Source organism: Centruroides vittatus, unplaced genomic scaffold, assembly GCF_030686945.1.
Source record: "Centruroides vittatus isolate TY-2023 unplaced genomic scaffold, ASM3068694v2 contig_18, whole genome shotgun sequence".
NCBI classification, from domain to species: Eukaryota; Metazoa; Arthropoda; class Arachnida; order Scorpiones; family Buthidae; genus Centruroides; species Centruroides vittatus.
The window spans coordinates 3,385,468-3,411,042 of record NW_027121101.1 but is presented as its reverse complement, the minus strand read 5'-3'; the positions used below and the strand labels follow the sequence as shown (position 1 = coordinate 3,411,042).

The following is a 25,575-nucleotide window of genomic DNA, read 5'->3' as shown; positions in this document are numbered from 1 at the left end:
TACACAAATGAAATTTTAAATTTATTTTGTATAAAAAAAATTACGAAAAAGTGTAATAATAATGAGAAAAATTAACCGATGACATCAGACACTAATATATGCTAACACATTAATATATGCAAAATTAACATTATTTGTAATTGCTACATGTCCTATTCAATGAATTAAATGACAGTTCGTTGTAATAAAAATCTTTGTCTATAGTTTTTAAAACTATTCTGTGTGTTTTGCAACTATGGAAATGGAACAGGTAATGTAAGATTACTTTATAAAAAAATGTGTGTGAAAATATAGAGTTGTTTTTACATGTATTTTAAAATTCATGATGAGGATGTTATGTTATTTCCAAGACAGTTAAATCTGTTTTGAACAAAAATTATTTGAGCCTGTATCAGTATTATTATTCTAAAAGTTTATAATTTAACATTAATAATCTTTTTGATATTTTAAATAAAAATGATTTCAACAATAAAAAAAATGTGTTCTAACATTCATGTTGTCTTCCTGGAACTGAGAATAATAATAAAAAAAGTTATCAATATTTTAAAAAAGTAAAAAATTAATATTGAAATATTTTAGATAAAATACAATATGAAAAAAAATATATTTTAAACCATAATGAAAAACAGTTGTCTTTAGTTGCTTTTGATAAACTGAATTATTTTTTTAATACAGTCAATGAAATACAAAACAATAAATTTTAATTATATTATTTTCTGAATTTCATATTCAAAAATAGTGTGTTAGGTGTAATTCTGTTCATGGGTCTTACAGAATATAAATTAAATGTAAAAATCTAACTGTTTATCAGTTAGTTTTGATACTTTTGTACACTTAAATTTTTATTTGATCAGCATTTTAAATGGCAATATTAGTTTGTCTGAAAGCCATTGTTACTTAATCTTACACAGAAATATCAGTATAGTACAGTGGTTCCCAACCGGTGTTCCGCGGAACACTGGTGTTCCCTAAGCATCTCCCAAGAATTCCGCAGATTTAGTCGCAAATCGGAAAGTGTGCAATCGTATTCGAGCCGACGAATATCAAAAAATTAAAATCATAAAATTTTCATAAACTTAAATATATATGTACGACTCGTACTTATGGAGTGTACTACTGTTTCGAATAAGATAAAGGCAATGATAAAAACTGAATGAAATGTGTAAAAAACATCAGGCACAAGTTTCCCATTAAAGTTATTTAGGTATATTTTTTCCTGTCTTAGAATTGGCGTTAATAATATGAGTAGAGATTTTGAATTATAACTGCTCAATTCTAATAAAATAACTGATGACAAGCTTATGTATTTCATATTAACTTAAGTAAGTGTTCCGCTAAAGAAAATTGCTCACAAAAGTGTTCCGCATCCTAGAAAAGGTTGGGAACCACTGGTATAGTATCTGGAGGTAAATGGCATTACTATTCATATCTGAAGGACAATTGTATTTTAATTATGGCTGATAAAAGCAGTTCTTTAAATGAAATTTTTGTATGATATTATGCTATAAGAAATATGCTTTCATCCCTGGAAATTATATGGAAGGACTGCAATTGATGAAATAAATTACTACTACTAATAATTTTTCCAGAAACTAGACAATTAAACAGAAAAAACTAAAATTGAAACATTACTATCAAGCCTTTACAAATGAACTAGCAGATATTGATATAATCAAAACTATAATGGATAGCATGTTATGCTAGATATTTTCTAGAAAATTGTGTCTGACTATTAAGTATATCTTATAACAGTATCATGATGATGATTGTTGTACTGGTCACAAAAATCCTCATTTAATGATATACAATGGCAAATGACAATATATATTTCATTAAATGTTATATTGTCAACTGAATCCATTTGATTAACCCTGTTAATGGAAAAAAATCAATGTAACTGTATTTTTAACTTAAAGCTTAAAGATGATTGATTTATGACTGCAACACAATAAAGAAGATTCAAATTTGACATCTTGAAATGAAGCATTAAGATATGCACATATAATTACACAACAGTGTTATCAAACTATATTCTAAACATAATACTCAACACAGATTCATTTAATGCATACACTATACTGTATAATTAGTCAGACATATAATTTCAGGTTTTAATTAGCAACAAAATTTTAGAATTATATCCTTATATAATATAATTAAAACAAATACTTTTAGATTATATATGTATTCATATTTTAATATTATCTGTTTTTGACTTTTTTTTTATAGAAAGCAAACATAATTCTAAAAATTTTCTAATAAATTAAAATCGATTGTTTCCTCCATGTTACTTATAACTGAAATTTTTTTACAGTTTTTGTTTTTAATTCATTGTGTGTATTACGTTTACTATATGTTGCTAGTTATTGACACTGTCATTGAATGTTTATTATGAGTGTTTTGGAGCTTTTGTCATTCATGATACATGTTTAGTACAAGCTGATTTGTTCATCTTAAATTTTATATTTATATGCATGCTTTGTCCAATTTATTTTTTAGGATAAAATAGTAATTGAAGTTTTAACACTACAAAAAAAATGTGATTTGGTTTTTCCATGATTACAAAGAATTAAAATCAGTATTTCTTTAAGAAAAATCAAATTAGCAATGGGAAGACTCTATGAAAAATTTTTAAAATAAATTATCATAGGCATTAACATTACTTTGCTTATTTCAATGATAAAAACTTCATACTTCAAATATATTAATTTAGAAATTCATAATTAGTGACAATGTTGATTTATGACATTGTAAAACAACATTTCAAAAAATAAAACTGTATAAAATTATAAATATTAGTGTATGAGGTGTAATGAAACTCCATGCCAATATTTTAGGGATAGATTCTAAATTCAAAAATATGTTTAAAATCTTCTATATATGTTTTTCAATTTCTTTTTGAGATCTGGCTTGGATAAGTTTCAAATTCCTTGCCAAAATGTTAATCCCACAGTTGTCAATTTTTTAAAGTAATTTTTATACACATTTTTAATGCTTCTGTCAACAGATTGAGGCAAGTAAATGTTGCCCAAGTATGCTTCTGCTATAATAAATGTAAATAGTCTTTCAACATGTCCTTTACAGACACAGATGCACAACTGATTTTTTGGAAGACCAAATTTTGAAAACAATGTGGAATTTGAAAAATGTTTATAAAGGATTTTAAACATCACCCTAGAATCTATCCCTAAAATATTTTTAGTTTTGTTACATCTTACATATGCACAAATGAAGAAATTTCAAAAATTTAAATTTGTTAACCAAAAAAGTCATGTATTTTATAAGATTTTTAAATGTAAATGCTTTATAAATTCTCATGAGCTGTTAACATTGATTGTCAGAGCATTTTTTAAAAATATGAATTAATTTTTTTGTGTGACTTTACAATAATAATAATGAAATTATATATATATAAGAGAAAAACAATGCAAATAACTGAAATTTCATGATTGTCATTTTCAGTCTCAATATTCATTGATAACAAAATATGGACCAATTCTGGAGAATTCATTAATATTTGGGATATAAAATTATCAAGATATAAATGTTTGTTTATTCATAAATAAAAGCAACAATCTATTTACAGTTAGTTGCTTCTAAACTGAATAAAAAAAAAAAAGGTATCATCACTTACTTTTTTGTTTTTAAAAACTTTGTACTTTTTAAATATTTATAAATAATTGAAGAATAAGATATTTAAAAGAAATTAAGCTTGTAAATAAGATTTTTAAGATTGAACAAATGTGATATGATCATGATCATCTTGCCTATTATATATATTGCTAGAAGGAAAAGAGGCATTTTCGTATTCATTGCTAAGTGACCTAATCAATTCTTCGGCAGTCATAGGGGCCATTCTCATATTGTGTGGTGACACATCATAATCATATAATGTTACATTTACATCTCCGAATATTTCGTCCACATCTCCTAGCATTTCGTCGCAGCTAGAAGAACTACTTGCATATGAAGATCCTGTAAGTGGACTCAGTGAAACAGATGGACTAGCACTCATGATTGTGCTTGATGTTGAAAAATTGAGCATTATAGAAGGCAGAACATTGTTGCTTACAGTTTGAGAAACTGTAGCAGGAGGCATCAATGTGTGCAAGGATGGACTATATTCTGCAGGTACTTGATTTTGAGTAATTACATTTGCACTAGAATTTTCATTATCCACATTGTTTGCAAATCCATTTACATTAGCCACATTATTTTCTAATGTAGAAAAATTGAGAACTGAACTCCAATTAAGACTTGTTAACCTATCATTTTCATCCAAACATAAGGCACCAGTATCCATTTTATCATTTGTTCTCACAAAAGGTGTTATTCTTCCAGATATTTGTAAATCATGAAGATTCTTGCTATATTCACTATTGATATCACAACTTTCATCATTATTAATGGGAGAAATAGCATCACATTTCAAATTATCTGTGTCATTTAATGAAACAGGATGAGTGCACATGGAGGAATTGAATGAAATCTGAGGCATGTTAGGATGATTAATGTTCAGTTCTGACACTGCATGGTTACTGGATGGAAATTGATTGCATTCATAGGAGATTTTATATCCATCTTCCTCCAGTTCTTTTCCTAAAATACGCACTGTGTTGTAAAGTAAAACTGATGGGAGTAAACGGGGATCTGGTCCTTTACGAAACTGATCAAGTTTACATTTACTGATGTGAAAAAAACACAGCCTCTGTTGTATATCAGTATCTTTGGTAATTTCAGATCCTTCATTATGATCCAATTTTCGTTTAATACCACGTTGATGAGTACTACTAAGCATGGCACTTATGTGGATATTCTTCGTGGAAATACACTGAAATTAAAGAAAAACTTTTAGTGTTGAAATTTTTATAACATAAATAAAATTTTAATTATCATGCCTTTGTGTCCTCTATCGTAATTTAAAATTTATCTTCTATACTAGTACTTTTTTATCAATTAACAGGACTTATGCTGGAATTATGAATGCAGATATTTAGTCTTACAGATCAGAAATAATATTTTTTATTTATTAGTACTAGTATACAAGATAAATTTTAAATAAATAAAATTTTATTTAATTCTATAAAATCAAAAATTTCAAAATGCATCATCAATTTTATATATGAATTTTTTTTAAATATAGCTTTTAGTTTTCATCAAGAATTATGTATTATAGACTAATATGAACCTCAATGCCATGTTAAATTCTATATTTACTTGCACAAATTTTCTTTTAGGTTTTTATAATAAGTTTTTCAAATTTTCTTTGAATTATTTCATTAGAAATCGGTAGCAGACTGATCAGAGTGTTAGCTTGCTTGACGGTAAGTGGACCCTCCTTAAACATTAGACAGTGTGTTAAAAATGTTAATGGTCTTTTAGTATATTAAAAATAATAGAAGGTTCAATATTATTACTATAAGCAAATAAAATTATGATATATACACACCACAACAATTTAGGTAACTAAATTGCAATTGCAGACTTTCTTATTAAACATATGCAAAAATTTTCCAAAGGATAACCGCTGCTGAGACTAATAACCTCTCTTTTGGAAAATGTTCAAAATTTATGACGTATTACTACCACTATTATTATGTTGGGTGTAGTGGGATATACTCAGTTGCCTCTCAATATGGGTTCTTGTATGTGGTGAGGATACCTTTCAGAGATGGTTTAGTATTTCTCCTATACCATCTCTAGGATCTGAATGCCCACCCACATGTTTGCCATGTGTGGTGACCCATATGATGGGAAAGACAGATCCTGGTAGTTGAGAGATGACAAACTGTTTCCAACACGCTTCTTTGGCCCTTGCTTTGTATAAACAGGAGACTCAAATCAGACTCCATTTGAGGAGACTCAAATCAGTCATTCTTGACCTCGACCTGGAGTCAACTGATTGATGCAGACCAGGCGGACACGTCTGTTTAACAGCTTTGTCGCATCAGACAAGATGTGCTATTCTTGACTGCACTGTTAGGGTATAATTCCTGGGAAACCCTGGTGTGACAGTCTATGGGAATATCCATGTGACAGCATCCTCTCATTGGACCCCAAGGTAGGTGGAGTCACTGGGAGCTAAATAACTTTCTAGTAATCAAGGACTCAAAAATCATGACATGTCAGAGCAATCCCTACAAACAACAGCAGCACTTCCAGTCAGCCAACCTACTTGATAAGTGCATGCTATTGCAGAAAAACAACCATCCAAATGCTCCCCTTATCTGATTCAGAAGCTATTTGAGTCAACTATTGGGCATCCAAAAACGTACAAAACTTGAGATCGGGACCTACCGCTGGAGACTACATCACCTCAGCAATTAGCAAAACTTTTGGCAATGAAGACTTAGGATACATTATGCTACTGTGTGGTGTGACACTAATTTCAAACTCATCTGAGATTGATCTGATGTCCAAAGATGAATCAGATATTCAGACTGGCCTTTCAGATCCAGGTGTCACTGATGTTTGATGCATTTCAATTCATTGAGATGGAAAGTTGAAACCTACAAACACCTTATTTTGACACTGCCATCTTCTGTTGCAGCAGGATAGCTGCACTGTCCAGTTTATCTGTGTTCCAAACCCACTGTGCTGCTTTAAGCATTTAAATGGTTTGGACATTCACAAGCTTCCTGTCAAGGAAAAAGTATGTGCACAGTGTGGAACTGAAGGTCATGAGAGTACTGAGTGTAAAGGGGCAGTCCTGATGTCAATGCTGTGTGAATTGCAAAGATGCCCATCCTGTCTACTCCCAGAAATGCCCTGCATGGCAACAAGAAAGAGATTCAACGGGTGAAAACTGTTAACAATTTATGTTACCCAGAGGCTCGACATATGGTCACTTCAAATGCACTAATGAAACAAGACGTTTGTTGCTGTTTTAAAATCCACAAAGATGTGGGGTTCAAACAGATATTTCTGTTTCCCCAAATGAATCTCTCACTCGCCATAATGTTTACTGATTCCAACTAAACAAACAGCAGTAAAGGAGAGTACGAAGACAAAAACACCTCTACTTAAAACAGGGAAACTAACAAAAAATGTGGATTCTAAAAAGGCAAATAAGAACCCACTTAACAAACAAAAACTGAAAGCAGCTCTCTCTAAATCTTCAAAAAAATCAGAAGCTCAATCTATGAGAGAGTTCTCTGACATCTGACGAAGAGACTAATATGGAGGTGACACAACCAACCTCACTCCAAAAGAAAAACCACCTGTGAAATTAAAGAGGGATGCTGCCTCAAACACATAATGGATTATAAAATAATTCGATGGAACTGTCCTGGTTTCCACAACAACTTCTCTGACATTAAACACCTATCATCATCTATCCCATCCCTCTGTGTGGCACTCCAGGAAACACATTTTAAACCTGGAGAAACAGTATCTTTAAAACGATTTGATCTCCACCTCAAGGATGATGATAGCCACAACCGTGCCAATGGAGGTGTGTATATACTGATTTCAAATCATATTCCATCCTTGCTGATACAAATAAGAACAGACTTACAAGCAGTGGCAGTTAATTTCATTTGAAGTGACTGTCACAGTTTGTTCTATATACCTGCAACCAGATGTCAGAGTCAGCCAGGATGAATTGGATGCTTTGGCTGATCAGCTGCTTACTCCTTTCCTCTTGGAGATTTCGATGGCCACAATCCTATGTGAGGCAGGTCCTGATGTCAATCATCGAGGCAGAGCCATTGAAAGTTTCATAGGTATTCAGCAACTGTACCTATTCAATACTGGAGAAGTGACATACTTTCATTACCCCAACAAAAACATTCACCACAATTGATTTGTCATTAAGAACCCCTAACTTATTCTCAGCATTCTCTTGGGAGGTTGTATCTACCACTTTCCAGTGACCACTTCCCAATATTTTTAAAATACATATGTCAGTGATATGTCAGGCTGTGAAACAGCTCATCCACCATGCTGGAAACTTGATAAAGCTAATTGGGCCGAATTTTCTTTGTTGGCCAACATCTCAGACAATTTGGTTAACATTCCTGATATCAATGATGCAATTGAAGCTGTCACTTCCAATATTATCCAGGGAGCTGTCAGTACAATGGGAAAAACACCAGTTAGATATCCAAAACATCCAAAACCATGTTGAAACCAGAATTGCGAGGCAGCATACAAACAACAAAAGAAAGCATGGGGGATGTTCAGAAGATACCACTGCTAGCAATTTAATTGCATTTCAAAAAGCCAGAATGCCAGAAGAATAAGGAGGCAAAGCCAAAGGGATTCTTGGTGGAAGTATGTATCTAGTATAACATTTCCCACCAGCTCTAAAGTAGTCTGGGATAAAATCCATAAAATTAATGGAAAATACACCTCTCAGTCTTTGTCCATGCTGGAAAATAATGGCACAATAAAGAAATTTTCAAGCTTATAAAGCAGCAGTTCCCAACCTTTTTTTGACCAGGGACCACAAGGTTAAGAAAAATAAACTTTAACCAAAACTTTTAACATAAGTAATTGTTAAACTCAAGAGTAACATGCTTTAACAGTACTATTATAATAAAAAACATAACATTTTTAGTAAAAATTAAATTCAGTTTGTATCAATGTGGAAATAATAATTTAAAATGAATAAAAGTTTTAAATCTTTCGCAGACCATATTTTAGCTCTTGCAGACCACTGGTTGGGAACTGCTGTTATAAAGCCCAAACAAAAGAACAATGTTTAAATTTCTATTCCTCATCTGAAGAAAAATACAATATGCCATTCATCAGGATTGAACTACATACAGCTCTGTTGCTCAGGGAATACTGCTGTAGATGCAGATAAAATCCATTACAGCATGATTAAAAATCTGTCAAACAATTCCCTTAGTAATCTTTTGAATCAGTTTAACAGAGTATGGACAGAGCACATTTTTCCTGACTCTTTAGAGGCTATAGATTATTATTCCCAAGCCAGACAAAGACTGTAAGAATCCCTCTTACTACAGACGAATCTCTGACAAGTTGTCTCTGTAAACTCTTTGAGAGAATGTAAATAGACAATTGTTTTTCTCTATGAGAAATATCAGACATTTTTCACCACATCAGAGGGGATTTTGTAGGAAGAGAAGTACCATGGACAATTTAGTACACCTTGAAACATCTATACGTGAAGCATTTGTTCAATGACAACACTTAGTGTCTGTGTTCCTGAATATAGAGAAGGCCTACAACTGTTGCTGGAAAAATGGAATACTCTGTAATCTGCACCAATTTGGACTGCAGGTTAATTTGCCAATTTTTATAAAAAACTTCCTACACAATCTAAGATTCCAAGTTAGGATGGGTACAACTTTATCTAGGCCTCTCACACAATGTGTTCCTCAAGGTTCTATTGAGTGTGATTCTGTTCCTAATTAAAATTAACAGCATAGCTACTGTCTCCCTCCCAGTGTAAAACATTTTCTGTATGTGGATGACTAAGATCTCCTATCAATCTAGTAACATGAGTTTCATTGAGAGACAACTGCAAACCTTAAGTCGTATATACAACTGGTCCTAGACCAATAGTTTTACCTTTAACACAGAGAAGACCTTGTGCATCCACTTTTGCTAAAGGCATGGTTTACATCCTGATCCTGAAATTCACCTAAATAGGGTTAAAATTCCAATCCTCAATGAAACTAAGTTTCTGGGTGTTCTGTTTGACAAAAAATTGACCTTCTTACCACACCTGTGCAATTTGAAGAGTACATGTCTATTCTTTAAATTTTTTAAAGGTACTATGCTGCTCATCCTGGGGAGCAGACAAATGTTCTATGCTCAGGATTTATTTGTCTGCTCTAAGCTGGATTATGGATGCATTGTGTATGGCTCCATATGAGAATCTACTCTTCAGATGCTGGATCCAATTCACCATCAAGCATTGCATTTGTGCACCGATGCTTTTCGGACTTCTCCTGTCCAAAGTCTGTATGTGGATGCTCATGAGCTGCCACTATCACTCAGAAGAAAACAATTCTCTTTCTTCTATTATATTAAACTGAAATCTCAGACTAAACCTTTTGTTTATTCTACAGTATCAAATACTCAGCTAAAAAAATTATTTGCAACCTGTCCATTTAGTGTCGCTACATTCAACATAAGAATGGAGAATGTAAGCAGCACGATTGACCTGGACATAAGCAACAATTCACAGCCCGAGGTTCATAGTATATCACCTCAGTCAACTATAGTGATAAAAGTAGACCTTAGCTTAAAGCACTTTCCTAAGGAATTCACTCCAGACTGTGTATAGATACTTTGCACAAATCCAACATAGCCACAGGAATTTAATTCCTATTTACACTGATGGATCTAAATGAGATAACTATGTTGGCTCAGCCTTTGTCTGCCAGGATAAAACAGAACAAATATCACCAAATACTTCCATCTTCACTGCAGAGCTGCAGGCTATCCACTTAGCCTTAAAGTCTATAAGTAGAAAAGGCCATCGTTGCTGCATGATTTATACTGACTCAGTTAGTGCACTTCAGGCTTTAATCTCACCTGAACCTAGTTCTCACTCTATATTGATTAAGATTCATAAACTGATTTGCCATCTTTTTGCTAATAATTTCTCTCTAAAATTTTCTTGGGTCCCAGGCCATGTAAATATAAGAGGGAATGAACAAGCTGATGCAGCTGCAAAGTCAGCAAGCCCTTTACAGCATTCAATACCTATTGAAGGAGGTGACTTTCAGCTAGTCAGCTAATTAAAAAGCGACTATCAGAGAGGAATGTGTGGAATGCATAAGTCCACAATAAACTACACAAGATCAAACCTTTGATAGAAAATTGCACATTGAGGTTTATGAAAGGAGGTCTGAAGTAATCCTTACCGGTCTGAGGATTGGACATACTTGGCTGACTCATCAATATCTTTTGAAGGGTGATAAGGGTGATGACCAGCCAGTATGCCAGTATTGCAACTGTACTCTAAGCATAAAACACATACTGTGCAATTACTCTGTTTTTGAGAGCTGTAGACAGCATTTTGGAAATGCAAGTCTGACAGAGGTTTTTGGCCAGAGGCCAAATCTTGATAAGCTACTGGACTTTTTGAAAGTCACTAAGATATATAAACAAATTTGATTATTTATTTACTGTTGTTTTGTTTATTTGTACTGTTTCATATGCTTGTTGTTGTTTTTTGTTATTAATATTTTATATATACATAGACATAATGCTACACACACACACATTTATATATATATGTGTGTGTGAAGTGTGCAATGCCATTTTTCTCAAAATACATTTTATTAAAGAAATGAATTTTAAACACAATGTTTTCTTCTACAAAAAAATATTTTGGGGATAGTGGTGCTCTAAGTGGCTATATTTTGAAGTTGAATTTATGAGCAAGCCATAACATTTTAAGTGCCAAAGTGCAAGCTACGTGACTTTTAGTGTGTTAAATGTTATGGCTTGTATTTACATCATTTTGTTATTCCAAATAATTTGTAACACAATGAGTTTTTTATGATTTTATTCTAAAATTGAAATGAATTCCTTGAAGTGTGAAATATCTAAAAGAAAAAGGAAATCTTCTTTCTAATGTTCTTCTTCCACTTTTCTGCAGAAAAGTGGAAGAAGAACATTAGAAAGGAAAAAAAAGTGGCTTAGAATACATTTCCCCCATATAACAAAGTTAATCTGAGAAGAGATCCATCAATGGGTAAGTAAAAGACTTAATATTTCAAAAATATAGGCGTAGACTTGAGATTTACAAGTTATGGATAGACAGTGTGATTCATTGTGTTTTTGTGTGGGTGTACAACTTGTGGATGTGTTTCTAACAAGTTTGTCAAACTTTTTGTTTATGTTACAGGTTACATGCAAGTGTTCCTTTGCTTGCAGAAACATAAGGTTGGATTACTGTCAGGAACTCTTCAAATAATTTTATGAACTGGCTGACTACAATAAGCAACAGTTATCTTCAAAGACTTGTTCATCCCCAGATGATAAAAAGGAGATGATATGGGAAGTATGACCATCCTCTTTCAGTTATTTGCTTCTTCCTGGCAGAAGTAAAGTAACAGTTTTCCTTAACACTTTGTGTAATACATTTGGGATTACTGTGAAAAAGATTCAGTTGATTGGAGAAAAGATTTTGGAGGGAAAAAAGGATGCTACCAATCAAAGAGGAGGCCAGTGCAAATATATTGAAAAGCAGCTGTGGACAGAAAAAATAATTGAGCACATTAGGAGTTTTCCAAGTGAAGAAAGTCATTATGCTCGAGCCAAAAGTACAGATAAAATATACTTATCACCTGATCTCAATGTTAGCAGAATGTATAGAGTCTTCCTCAAGAAATATTGTCAACAGTAATCTGGGAGCAAAGCCCCAGTTACTCAACAATGGTACAATGAAATTTTCCTGACCAAACTCAATCTATCTGTTCATGGACACTTGGCTCAACTTGTGACCACCTTGATGTACAAATAAAAGCTAGTAATATGGCAAAAACAAAGCAGGAATTAAATCACTGCAGAGCTAAAGTAACCCCAAAAGATATGTCTGATGACACAAGAAATGAAAAACCTCAGATTAATATGTTATATTGAATATCTTTTGACTTGCAGTAGCAAATGTATATTCCACAATTAACACACATTGTATTGAATGTACTATGCTCAACCTTAGAATTTACAATACAATCAAAGAAAAAAAGATGCATGGAAGTGTCTATAGTATCATTAGTGGTAGTTGTTGTATATGTGCTATTATCAGTGTTTGTTGCTGGATTATCCTGGCAAATTAAGAGATTAAGCAAACTTCATTAATGTTAAATGTTTGTCTGTTGATGTATTTAATCAGCAACCTGTTGCTTGATAAGCTCAAGTGTTGTTTGTGGGATAAGATTGTTGTATATAATTGTTCTTTTTTGATCAATAACCCTTTGTCCAGTTTTTTATAAATTGGCTATTATTGAAAATCTTGTATGTTCAATGCTGTCTGTTTTTGTGAGGAATGTTATATAGTATGAAAAAATAATTATTTTTAACATGTTTTGACTTATAATGTATTTCTTTTTATATAGTTTTAGTAGTCTTCTGTGACAGAAGAAACAATTGAAGAAAGTGATGATAATACTTTAGATAAATTAAATAAAAAACAACTTCAGTCAGAAAACAGGAGACTACAACTGCAAGTAAATATTTTATTTACATTTAAAACAATTTTAGACCCAATTTTATTTTGTAATGTGAAACATGGAGTGATGTCTTAAACATCAGAATTCAGATTCATAATATGAGTGGAAAACTGACTATACTTTTATGTAATGAAAACAGGCCTAGGAGTGCCATTTTCCCTCCAAAAAAGTGAGAAAAGTGAATTTAAATACAGAAACAGTGAGTAAAAAGTGAGTGCAATAGTGACAAAACAAAGTGAAAACATGGATGGAAAACTCAGCAAAATAGCAGTAAAAGTTTTTTTTTCCTTTTTATTCTGTTATGGCTAAATACATTTTAGAAATTTCTGTATATACTGTAATTCAGTAGCTACTAGTTATATCGCGGATTCGGATATATCGCACATTTTTGGTCCTCCAAATTTTAAAAACACGCACGTCAATAAATTTTAAATTACCAATTGCCATTGAATTTGTATTTGCAACGAAATATGGTATTTTATTTCTACCATTGTCCTTGAAACTACCACTGAAGGTGAAACAATAAATTTGTCAAGATCTAAATATGCAAAACAAATAGACATATTAATTGTCATTTGTTTCCTTTTGATATTAAAAATTGTTTATTTATTAGTTTTAAGTACCGTCTCGTCATTCACAAGTTTCTGTGAATTCGAAATTATGTGAATTGGCTACCCATTTACTGGTGTATCACTTAAAGTGCAATAATATAATATTTCTTGAATAAAAATAAAAATGAACAAAACTTTGACAAGAGAAGAAACTAAAGTGTATATGACAACACTTTCCCCTCTTTTATCTTTTACATCTTTTACTCTACCAAATGAGGCAAAGATTTATGAAACTGAACATGTTCAAGCAAATTTATCACTGGTGTTGGTTCAGAGCAAAGAGTGATTAGGTCATACTTTTCCAATGACAATGGACAAGATCTCTTATTTAAGTTAAGTTGTTTTGTCAATAGTAGTGCATTTTGCTGTTTTAAAGTCAATGATTGGTAGTTGTGATCAAGTGGCTTGTTTAAAAAAATATACCTAATTCATTCCTCCTTACATTGAATTCAACAATGTCTGTCCATTTAAAAGCTTTTCCCTCATAATTGATTCAGATAGAATGCACTCTGAGGTTCTCGCTAAATTTTTTAGTCTAAAAAATCATAACCTAAAGAGTGCACTATATACGACATGAACCAGTCTTTCGTCTTGCAAGAAAGGCAAAGCTGAGAAGGCACAAACAATTCACCAGCTTTTTTGAGTATGGAATTGCACTGTGAGTGAAGTGTCCTTTATATTGTCTGTGATTAGTGGTAAAGAAATGAACACTCGCTTCATCTAAGTGTTTCAACTGCAAAACAATATATGCTTTTGCCATGATGGAATTCCAATTTTATCCCCCACAACCATCAGCAAATAAATTGGCAATATGAACCTTCCTTTCATTGTATTTCAGCAACATTCTATACAGTGCTGTTGATACTTCAGAAGCAAAACCTTGATCACTTTAGCACTAATTCCAAGTAAAGCAATAACAGTCCTGAAAGGCTCTCATAAAAAGTTAAATTATAAACAGCAAACCTTCTTTTGTAACATATCACTGTTGTTTGATACAGGCAAATAGATGACCTGTAGATCAAAACAGAAAAAATGCAAGATGGGATAGGGGATCATTTTCAGTGGCAAGCTTGCAAGTGTTTTTGATCTCACACAGCATTTTTGGAAGCAATATGCTTGCCATAAACATCTTGCATTTATAATTTTGCTTCTTTAGATCCCTGGAGATATGCTTTGCATAAACCACACTGGTTCTTTTTGGGCCTGTGAAATGAAAGATTCGTGGATTTAAAAACTGTGTGGTATGATGTGAAACAGTTTTTTCCAATGTTGGGATATATCTCTTCTAAAAAACACAGTATACATTTTATTCAAAGTCAAGTCGCTGTGAAGATAGTGCTCGGCAGTGGTGTGCCATCATTGGAAGCAGTGGAAGTGCCGCTTCCACCTTCCAATGACCTTTCCTTGTAGTTTCTAAAATATAAATTTTCATATTTTAACGTACTGTACTTTGAATTAATTAAAATTAATAATTTATTATAACTGCATTATGTATCTTATTACAAATTTCTATACTACATGTGAAAAAAACGATAAGATTTCTATTGAATACTCGAATATCAGTGGTGGAATGGAAGCACTTACGAGACAGCTTCCATGGCGAGAATAACTGAATGGTGTAAGGGTGCAACTATGCAGACGTGAATTTAGAGCGAGCGAGAGGTTGCGAGAGATATAGTTTTTGCAAAGGAAAACCATGCACAAGCGAGAAGCAAAAAATAATGCTGGCGAGAGCGAATTTCTGGTTCTTGCACATATCTGACCGGTTTTGATATTTATCGCATCTTGCCTCTTCTCGCCACATATTCTCGCTCACTTGCGTCTGCATAGTCGTACCCTAAAGCAGCCAGAGGCCATTGGTGCATGCACTTTACAGAGCACCAACCTCACCCAGTTTAGCTGGCGGAAGCTACACACGTGTAACGCTTCCAACGATTCTATCCCTTAGCTACTGGGTAGGGAGCTATCTGACTAAGTGAATTGTTTAAGATTTAAAAAGTAAAGAGTATCCAATGTTATTTTTATGTACGTTTTTTTGCAAAGTTATATTTAATTATAATTTTCTTTTAATTATACTGGAGTTATATTGACAGATTGACATAAAATCTTTAGAATTTTTATCACTTTTAGATGTTAATAATTTTAATATTATGAAAAACAATTTTTCCAAGCGTGTTTTAATTCTATAAATTAAGTAAATTTTATGGGAAATTTTTTGATTTATCTAAATTACGTAGCAAATCGCAATATTTATATTTGTGTCTGGACTATATTGACAAGTACCGTATTTTACGGACTATAAGATGCTATGGACTATAAAACGCACCTTAATTTTTAAACAATTTTTCGAAGAAAAAAGTGTGTCTTATAGTCTCGTAAAATACGGTAACTCTTAAACATAAAACATATTATAATTAATGTCGATCCGAACAAAGACGTACTAAAAGAATTATATGATTTAATATCATTAATATTTATGGTACATCTACCAGTGGGTCTGCTGAGCGCAGTTTTTCGACCACGAAGCAAATTCATACATTGGCCAGGAACACTTGATCGGAAGAAAAATTGTTGTCGCTAGCATTGCTTCTGATAGAAAAAGAGTTTTTAGATACGTTGATGGAGTCAACGACCAGTGACTTTTATGATAAAGTAATTAATGACTTTACGGAAAAAAATCGCCAAATAGAATTAGTTTATAAAAAATTAAACAAACAAGTTTTTCTATCATTGTTTGTACCATATCAATTTGTATTATGTATGTATTATTTGTATTTTAGAACTAAAATACATAAATTGTTTAATTTTGACATTTCCAGTATTTGTTTAAAACTTTTATGCAAATGTCATCTACCGGACAGGTCTGACCCGTCACGAAAGACATGAAAAAACTATTAATTTAGAGAAAAATTTATAAAACATAGGTAAAAGTCGTTTGTAGTCGGACACCTGTTGTTTATAACAAACTGCGAGGCAGAAACCATAAATCGCGGAAGGAAGTCATCCTATGATTGGTGGACGATCGAATTCGTCTTCAATTTTGACTTTTCTCCTGCTCCAGGTAAGAGTCTCGTTACGCTCAGTAATGAGGGACCAACCACTCGGGAAGTGCAATTGAGGGAGAACGACCAATCAAAATAGATGAAAGAAAGAACGGAGATTGATATAATCTCTGACAATCAAGGACACCTGGCACTTGGTTAACGTTCCAAATAACCAAAATGCCGCGTGTCAACGCGGCAAAAAAAAAAAAAAAAAATAATAATAATAAAAATAAAAAAATAAAAAAAAGTACAATTTCTTGTCTATTGTGCCAACCTGTAACCTGTGCCACTTCGGACTTAGACCGTGTCCCCAATGCCAACAGAGGAAGTCTCCCCGTGCCCTACAGACTTGTCGATGCCACTGTCCTGGGGTCACCTTCGATCAACCATAAAAGAACGACATTGATGCCCAGGATGTCCGAACGGCTGATTGTCCTAAAGAAAACTATTTTGTACATTGTATATGTTTATTTTAGGTTTCTTTTTTGTCGGTTTTGGCAGGTACGTCTCTTCCGCCACCATGCACGTATGAATGGACCCTAGGCCATCACTGACGCGCAATTAACTGATTGCCCCTGGATGTCAGCTTCTTACAGAAACACAGCTTCCCTATCATCAAATGTCATGGCATGCCACTGGTGCTCGGGAATATCTTTTTGGCAGTAATGTGACTCCACCCTTTGGAAGCAATTAATATGATCTTCAATCAACTTTTGTTTAGCATGATCCCTCAATACAGCTGCAGGACATCTACCACCACAAAAATCTCTTTGGATCGTACTGGTAATTTAAAGTTTTTCAAGTACTGTTCAGATTGCTTTCTCACTGATACTTAATATGTTCATGAATAATTTACGACACAATTTGACTGCATTTCCTTCCAATGGAAAAAAAAGTTTGTATTTTAATGACATGATTCTGTTTTACCTGTTGTATATGCTTTCTTCAGCATCTGCTTAATGTGCCATGCAATAAATTCCCTTTAAAGTTGCAAGTCACCTAATTGGTAGAATACTTTGAATATTGCCTGCCTACATTCCTCACTAAACTTAGCACACTGCACCTTCTGCCTTTTTTTACACCATTCAGTATTGCACATTAGACCTAATACTTGATCATTTGCAATTTTCTTCATATTTACTGAAATGTATTTTGCATCACTGCACCATAAGGCCCAAGCAAGTTTTTTTTTGTTTACCCTTGTAATTTTCTCTTAATCATATTCCCTTAGAGCACCTTCTACTTCAAATTCCTCTGGGTTTTTCTTTTTGTTTACGAGTTTCTTCTTACTCTGTCAATTTTCACGCAAGTTTGTTGTCAGATTATCACTATAATCATTACTGATCTGATGAGTGCCATATATAGGCAAATCCTCCATAAAATGTTTCCAGCAAAAAAAATCAAGCACAAAAACATGCTGTAAAAAAGAGATTTTTAGTTTGACAAACTTTGCACATCTGGACATATGTAGGATCTTCTTGGTAACAGTTCAATATTGGAAAATGGATATTGTTCATGTAAATCATCTGGAGAAGATAATGCTGCCAGCTGTGGTATCTCCTGTCTGGTGTGGCATTGAGACATGGCAATACAGTTGTTATAAAGATTCATGATACTTGTAAATTCTGCTAATATGGATATTAATTTTTCAATAAGACAAAATACAGTGGCAGAAAATAAAATCCCAACACCAAGAAAAAATTAGTTTAAAGAAATGAAATTCAGGCAAAGCATTTGTCTAGGTAACATATTTATTTGAATGAATTTTTAAGGTCACAGGCTGAAGTATGTGTGAGAAGATCCATTTTAAATGTGAAATGATGGTACATTAATAACCTCTGTAGTCACCACAATTTTGAATGCAAGCATGAAAACATGCATGCATTGGTCGTACAGGTGCCTTATGTCATTTTGTGGGATGGAGTTCCATGTCTGTTGCACTTGGTCAGTCAAATCAACAACAGTTAATGCTGGTTGTGGGTGACGCTGAATTTGTGTTCCGATAATGTCCCATATGTGCTCAATGAGAGAAAGATCTGGTGATCTCGCAGGCCAAGGCAACATGTCAACACTCTGTAGAGCATGCTGAGTGACAGCAGTGGTATGAGGATAAGCATTATCCTATTGGAAAACACCCCTTGAATATTGCTCATGAATGGCAGTACAATCAGTTCAATCACCAGTCTGACATACAAATTTGCTGTCAAGGTGCTTGGGATAATAATGAGAGTGCTCCTGCTTTCATAGGAAATCACTCCCAAGACCATAACTTCTGGTGCAGGTCCAGTGTGTCTATACTGCAGACAGCTTGGTTCCAAGTGCTCACCTGGTTTCCTTCTAACCAACATATGGCCATTACTGGCACCATGACAGAAACAGCTCTCATCTGAAAACACAATAGATCTCCACTCCGCCCTCCAATGGGCTCTTGCTTGACACCACTGAAGTTGCAGATGGCAGTGATTTGGAGTTAGTGGAATGAACACCACAGGGTGTCTGGCTCGGAGCTGTCCCTCAAGTAATTGATTTGTTACATTTTGCTGGGTCACTCTGGCACCAACAGAAGCTCTAATTTCTGCTGCAGATGCAGTATGATGCACCACAACCATGCGGCAAATATGGCAGTCTTCCTTCTCAGTAGTGGCCTGTGTGCGCCGGATCCAGATCTTCTTGAGACAGCACCTTCCCCGGACCATAGCTGCTAACAATCATGCACAATGGATACATCCCTGCCAAGTCTTTCTGCAATAGCGCAGAAAGAAAATCCACCTTCTTGTAGCCCTATTACATGGCCTTGTTCAAACTCCGTAAGCTGCTCATACTGCCTTCTTCGTCTCCTTAAAGGCATTTTTGACTCAAACCTTAACTCACAACGTTCAATCTGGATGATAAATAATGCTCAACAAGTTTACATTGCATATTTACAGCAAATGTGACTTGCATGTTCATAGTAGCACTACTTGCACCACTATGAACTTGAAAATCACTTCTTCGTCTAGCACGAAATTTGAATAGACGTCATCTTTCAGATATGAAAACATGCTACGAAGTTTCGTTTATCTAGCACAACTCTTTCTTGGTGTTGGGATTTTATTTTCTGCCAGTGTATATTAAATGCAGTGGTCATGTGACTGGAAAAACTTGGCAGCTTAGTGTTTGACCTTGAAACATTTTCCTCTGGTCCAATCTCATTTCACCGAATCAGGGTATGCTGAAAGAATTCTACATAAATCGCCAGATACACCTTTTAAAACCATTTAAAAATGTACTGTTTATGGCATCTCTAGAGAAACATCCACAAGTTATAATATTTTCATCAGATATTTGAGACACATTATCATCATCATTCCATAGAATGCAAACACTGTTACGTAGAGATATGCAGCTACATCACAACACAAAAGACCCAGGCTTATATTTAAAGGCTTAACTAACTCAATTTGGCCAAATTTTAAGATATGCCTTTACACATTTTCACAGATGATATGATATGAAAAAGCATAAAATTTTCTACATTGTATTTTACGTAATTTCATTTACAAGAAAAAAGACATCCCTAGGTATGTGTTTCATTTTATTCCATTTTGTTTGTTAGTACAATAAGATCCTGCCATATGCAGACTTGCCACACATTGTTTCAGGTTTACACTATTGGCAGTCTGGGGAAAACAAAAATATGTAAAATTATTCTTCATTGCACACTAAATCTGTGCCATTTTTTTTAAGATGTATGAAGTCTTGCAGCAGCTCTCTCAGGCTAGGAAAGGATTACTGACTCATTTATTCAATTTATGCTAAACACTGAGACTTTTGTCTAGAATTATTATTTGTAATACATCATGTCTGTGTGATATCAGTGTTTCTCTCTGTTTCATTTAGGCTAATTATGTAAGGAGTTGAAGTCCGATTGTTATTTTATGTTCCGAGCATTATTTTTAGTTACTACTATTTTCTTTTTTGGGGATGTTTTATTGTTTTAAGGTTTGAAGCTCCCAAAACCCGAAAAACTAAATTCAAAATTAAATTAAGAATGACCATTCACTTAAGTAGTGACTGATCCTGTAACTCTCAGAAATATGTAAATAGGATAGTACAGAATTACACTTTGTAATGTCATCATAAGCCAGATAAAAGACACACATCAATTCAACAGGAAGTTGTAGTTCACAAAAGTGAATTTGACCAGTACCACAGACAATCTACTGTTTGGACAGAGAATTTTCTGGCAGGCTTTTTTTTATTGGTGATGGTTAGGCACTTAATTTATAAGAGATGATGTATATAGTTTTTAATTAAATTAGATTTAGTTGGTCCTGGTGGAGACTAGATTAAGTTAATTTTGATTCCAAAGTTAAAAAAAATCTTTTTTTAAAATTGTTTGGATTTGGTGTTTGAATAGTTGAAATATATTTATTAATACTAACTTCTTGTTCATAGTTGCTAATAAATATTAAGTCAAATTATAATATATTAGCTGTGTTACCCATTGTTGAAGGGAGATATTTATTTGGTGAAATTATATTTATTTAACTAGAGTATATCTGCAGAGAATTGTGTTACAGATTCATTATATTCCTGTTAAAGGTGTGGAATATTTTCTACATAAACTTATTGAATAACTTCTTGATATACAACATTTCGTGTTTTATCATCAGGAGTAAAAATGAACAGATTTGCAGCTACTAACACATAAGCACGCAACAGAGTTTGCCATGTGAAAAGCAACTGCATCCCAAGTCAAATACCACAACTCTTGGGCTTTGGCCTTGAGACTTGTTATTGGCCATTGCAAAGCATAGACCGACTGGAAATTGTAGGCAATTACATTTGAATGGGTAGTTTGTCGGGATTAATGGTATGCTATTAAATGATATATCTGTCCTTCAATTTTGAATGTTGGCATGAAATTTCTTTCAAGTATTTCAGTGGCACCAAAACTTGTCATTTGAAAGGCCCTATTGTGCTTTAAAAAATGTTTAGTGTCAGGGTGAGTCCCATTTAATAGTAATAGAAAAAGTTTGGGGGCAAGTACAACATCCAGTTTAACTTTGCCAGAAGAGCAGCAAATCCCAAGATTAATGAATCACGGGAGTTGTAATGCTTCATCATCAACCTAACTGTTTGCTACAATAAATCCTCAACCTCAAATCATTAGTATCACTGAATAATGTGATGAATACAGATGTACATGTACTGTACAGTAACATGTCATTTCATTGAGTCGCTACATGCCATGCTTATTTACTGAAACTTGTCTAAGTTTCAGTAAATAAACTTGGGTATCAGAACCAGTTCTTTCAAAATGTTGGAAAAGTAAATCTCACATAGTCTTGCTACTATTCTGAAAAAAAATATTACACAATATTATTTATATAACATTTGTATCATTTTCAATTGTTTGAGATAATTCTTCATCTAAAAGTAAAGAAAATTTGTACTCCATAATGAAATTGGTAACACATGGTGCAGCTATATTGTTGCACTGATGGAAAACAGTGTAAAAATGTATTTAGTGCTAATACTGAAAGCAACTGGTTTTCTTTTTTTCTGAACACTGGGCACCAAATCAGTTTTTTCAGAACCTCCAAAGGTAAACAATAAAATCAAATTTTATGGTACATGAATTTATCCAAAATGTATGGAATCAATGTTGTAATGCAATTTTCTATCTAAAATCTTTGCTGCTGATAATTTTTATTATTTCATTAGCAAGGTGGAAACAACGTGAACTTAAGATAGGCAATACCAACCTCTGGGATATTAATGGAGAAATAAATTATTTGATATAGCCACTGCACATGCACATGAACTGTTTAAAGCTGCAATGTTCATATGGGGAAGACTGGTTTCTGGAGACTAAACAGCAGTTTACATGGTACAGTAACAAAGTTAATCTCGTATGTGCAAGGTGCCACTTAAACATCAAAGTCTAGAAAAATACTATCCCAATATAATATAATACATATCCCAAATGAACTATTGAAGAAATCATTTTCCAGAATAGCATTGTTGAATATACCAGCAGTCTGGTAACACTATGGAGCCAACTAAAGGATTAAACACATTAAGTGACATGTGTTGCATTTCTGCAACACACTATACATTGAAATCTGTGCCATGTAACTTTGGAGCAACATACTGGCTATATAAATGCAATGGAAATAGAGCATAGACTGTGGGATTGAAAATTTCACTTGGCCCAGTAACTTTTTTTTAATGATAAAATACTAATAGAAATTTAATTTTTTTCTCTATAAAATATGAAATATAAGTGAAATTTGTCTTTTCTGTTTTTCTTGCACATTGAACATAAATAAGTACAATATCTTGAAAATACATACAAAAACAAATATTCAAGAAACAATTTTTGATTTGCTCTTAGTGGCCATAAACAGTAAAAATAACAGTAAGTATATTATTTTAGTAATAATTTTATTTCTCTTTGATTTGTATTGATTCATTTATGCAACCTTGATTATAGTAGAAGTTCCTTTTGAATTCAAAACCTTATGATTAGCAGACAAAATGGCATAACATAATCAGAAAAAAACATTCAGGCCACATGTTGCAAAATTACAACATGGCTAAAACTTAAGAAAAAAAAATTTTAACAATACAAACAAGATTATATTAAATGGACATCATGTTTGTGCTATTTTGTTATAAAGAAAAAAATGGCCAAGAGTGATATTTTATGCATTTCTATTGTGCTTAATAGCGGCATTTTATAGCTAGACTTATTACACCATTAAAAATATTGACAATAGTTTAAAGAGAATTAATAATAAGTAAAATAATTCTATACAAAGATTACAATAATTTCTCAGTATGATTTTTGGTTTCTTTGAAAGTGATTTATTATCTGCATTTCCATGAATCTTTGTTAATAAAAATAAACCAATGTTTAATATTTTACTTAATTGTTAAGTTCATTACAACCTAAATACCATTGCTGTATTTATTCTGGAATGTGCCCACAGTAACTGATTACAATATATACTTATGCACAATGTTTATAACTATACCTAGTTATCACCATTATTTTTACTTGTACTACTTGTTCTAGATGGAATTTTAGTCATTTCAATTGCATCAATAATAAGTGTCATTTTACTTTATCAGAAAACAAAATTGATGTGTAAATAAAATTTTGTATTTATTAACTATGTTTTTAATGTTACATCAAAAAACATTCTTTAGTTATTTTAAGAAGCTAAAAGGTATTGTAGTGAAAATGTGAAATCTGCAATAGTCAATCACCCACAGACTATACAGGGGAGCTTTGCCTATGCTGTTAATTAATTATCTTTCATTAACTTTTGCATAATCTCTTTCAAATGCACTTCAGTGAGTTCTTGAATTATCTATATAAATATGGGGAAAAAACTATTTATATGAGGGAAGTATAGAATAGTATAAAAATGGAAAATGTAGAACTTTAGTATGTGACCAATATAAAAATGAAATTAAGTCAAGATAGGAAACAATAATTGAGTAATAGAACAGGAAGAAACCAGAAAATGAAGTTTCAGAAATTGAACAGAATCCGGTGGAATGTCAAAATCTCAAAAAGAAAATGGAATATACAGTCAAACCCTGTTTAATGTTTTTCAAGGAAACTAAAAAAAAATATCATAAAAGTTGAATTGGTCTCAGAGTATAATTATCACAAAAGAATGATGATGCATAGATTAACATGTTAAGCTTATAGTTAACATTTTAACCAGACAAGAAGCATGTTAGTCTTTTTAACCTTATAAAGTTGATTATTGAAGTAGAATAATTAGCCGGACTGAGCAACACTGTAGAAAGTTAATTCAGTTTTCAGTTTATTGAAACAATGCAAATCCAAAGGATAGTGAAAGATGGTAGGAAGCAAAGATTAGAACATTGATCCAGATATCATAATTAGTAAAATGTGACTAATATGAATGAATTGTATTGTTTGAATCCTATTTTGAATATTTTTTCTAGCTATTCCAAATTAATAATTAGATTGTATTTAATTATTAAATTGGATAGATGGAATGACAGCATCACCTATATCTATCAGTAATTGTTTACTAATTCAATCAAATAACAAAAAGTATAAATAAAAAATCTAACAATATATGGCATATATTGAAAGCAGCTTTCTGTCATGAAATATAATTTGTTATAAAAACATTGACATTTGGTTTTTGATAATTTTTTCTGTTATAATAAGAAATGCTTACTGGAACTATATCCGAATAAACTCTATTTCACGCCTTAATTTGTCCAGCATACTGTTAAAATTTTCATAAAAACGTTTTCGATCACTTTTAGGCGTGAAATAGATTAACCGCCTGGAAGTCTTTCCATAAAACGGATATGACGTAATTTTGCATCCACGTACTAGCCGCTTCTCTTCATTCTTTCATATTTTGTTTTTAACGTTGAGTAATTTATACACCGGGACTGGAATTATTTAATTTTTCACGTTAGTGGTGACGTCATTATGAACGGAGTTGCGTTTTTCACCAAAACATTCGATCTTTTTTAAATTCGAATTTTGTTCGTTCTTTGTAATCTGTAACTGATGAAGATCGCTAAAAGTGATCAAAAACGTTTTTATGAAAATTTTAACAGTATGCTGGACAAATTAAGGCATGAAATAGAGTTTATTTTTCTGTTATAATTGTTAATACAAAAATCATCATTTTTTAAACATGTTATTAATTATTTATGGAATATATGCACTTGTTACAGCAAATCCAGCATTCAAAAAGGAAATATATA

The 25,575-nt window shown here is 32.6% G+C and overlaps 1 protein-coding gene across 2 annotated transcripts in view; it reads right to left on the bottom strand.

Moving 5' to 3' along the window:
• Positions 1-3,429: 3,429 nt before the first annotated feature.
• LOC136969565 (ELMO domain-containing protein A-like) overlaps positions 3,430-25,575 on the bottom strand; it is a 29,226-nt gene continuing 7,080 nt past the window's right edge. Inside the window, exon 2 of one of the 2 annotated variants that reach the window (XM_067263782.1) lies at positions 3,430-4,831. In XM_067263782.1, coding sequence (XP_067119883.1) covers positions 3,728-4,798 — 1,071 coding nt within the window. In that variant the 5' untranslated portion in view covers positions 4,799-4,831 and the 3' untranslated portion in view covers positions 3,430-3,727. The remainder of the gene's footprint in view (positions 4,832-25,575) is intronic. The other variant, XM_067263781.1, reaches the window with a different exon arrangement.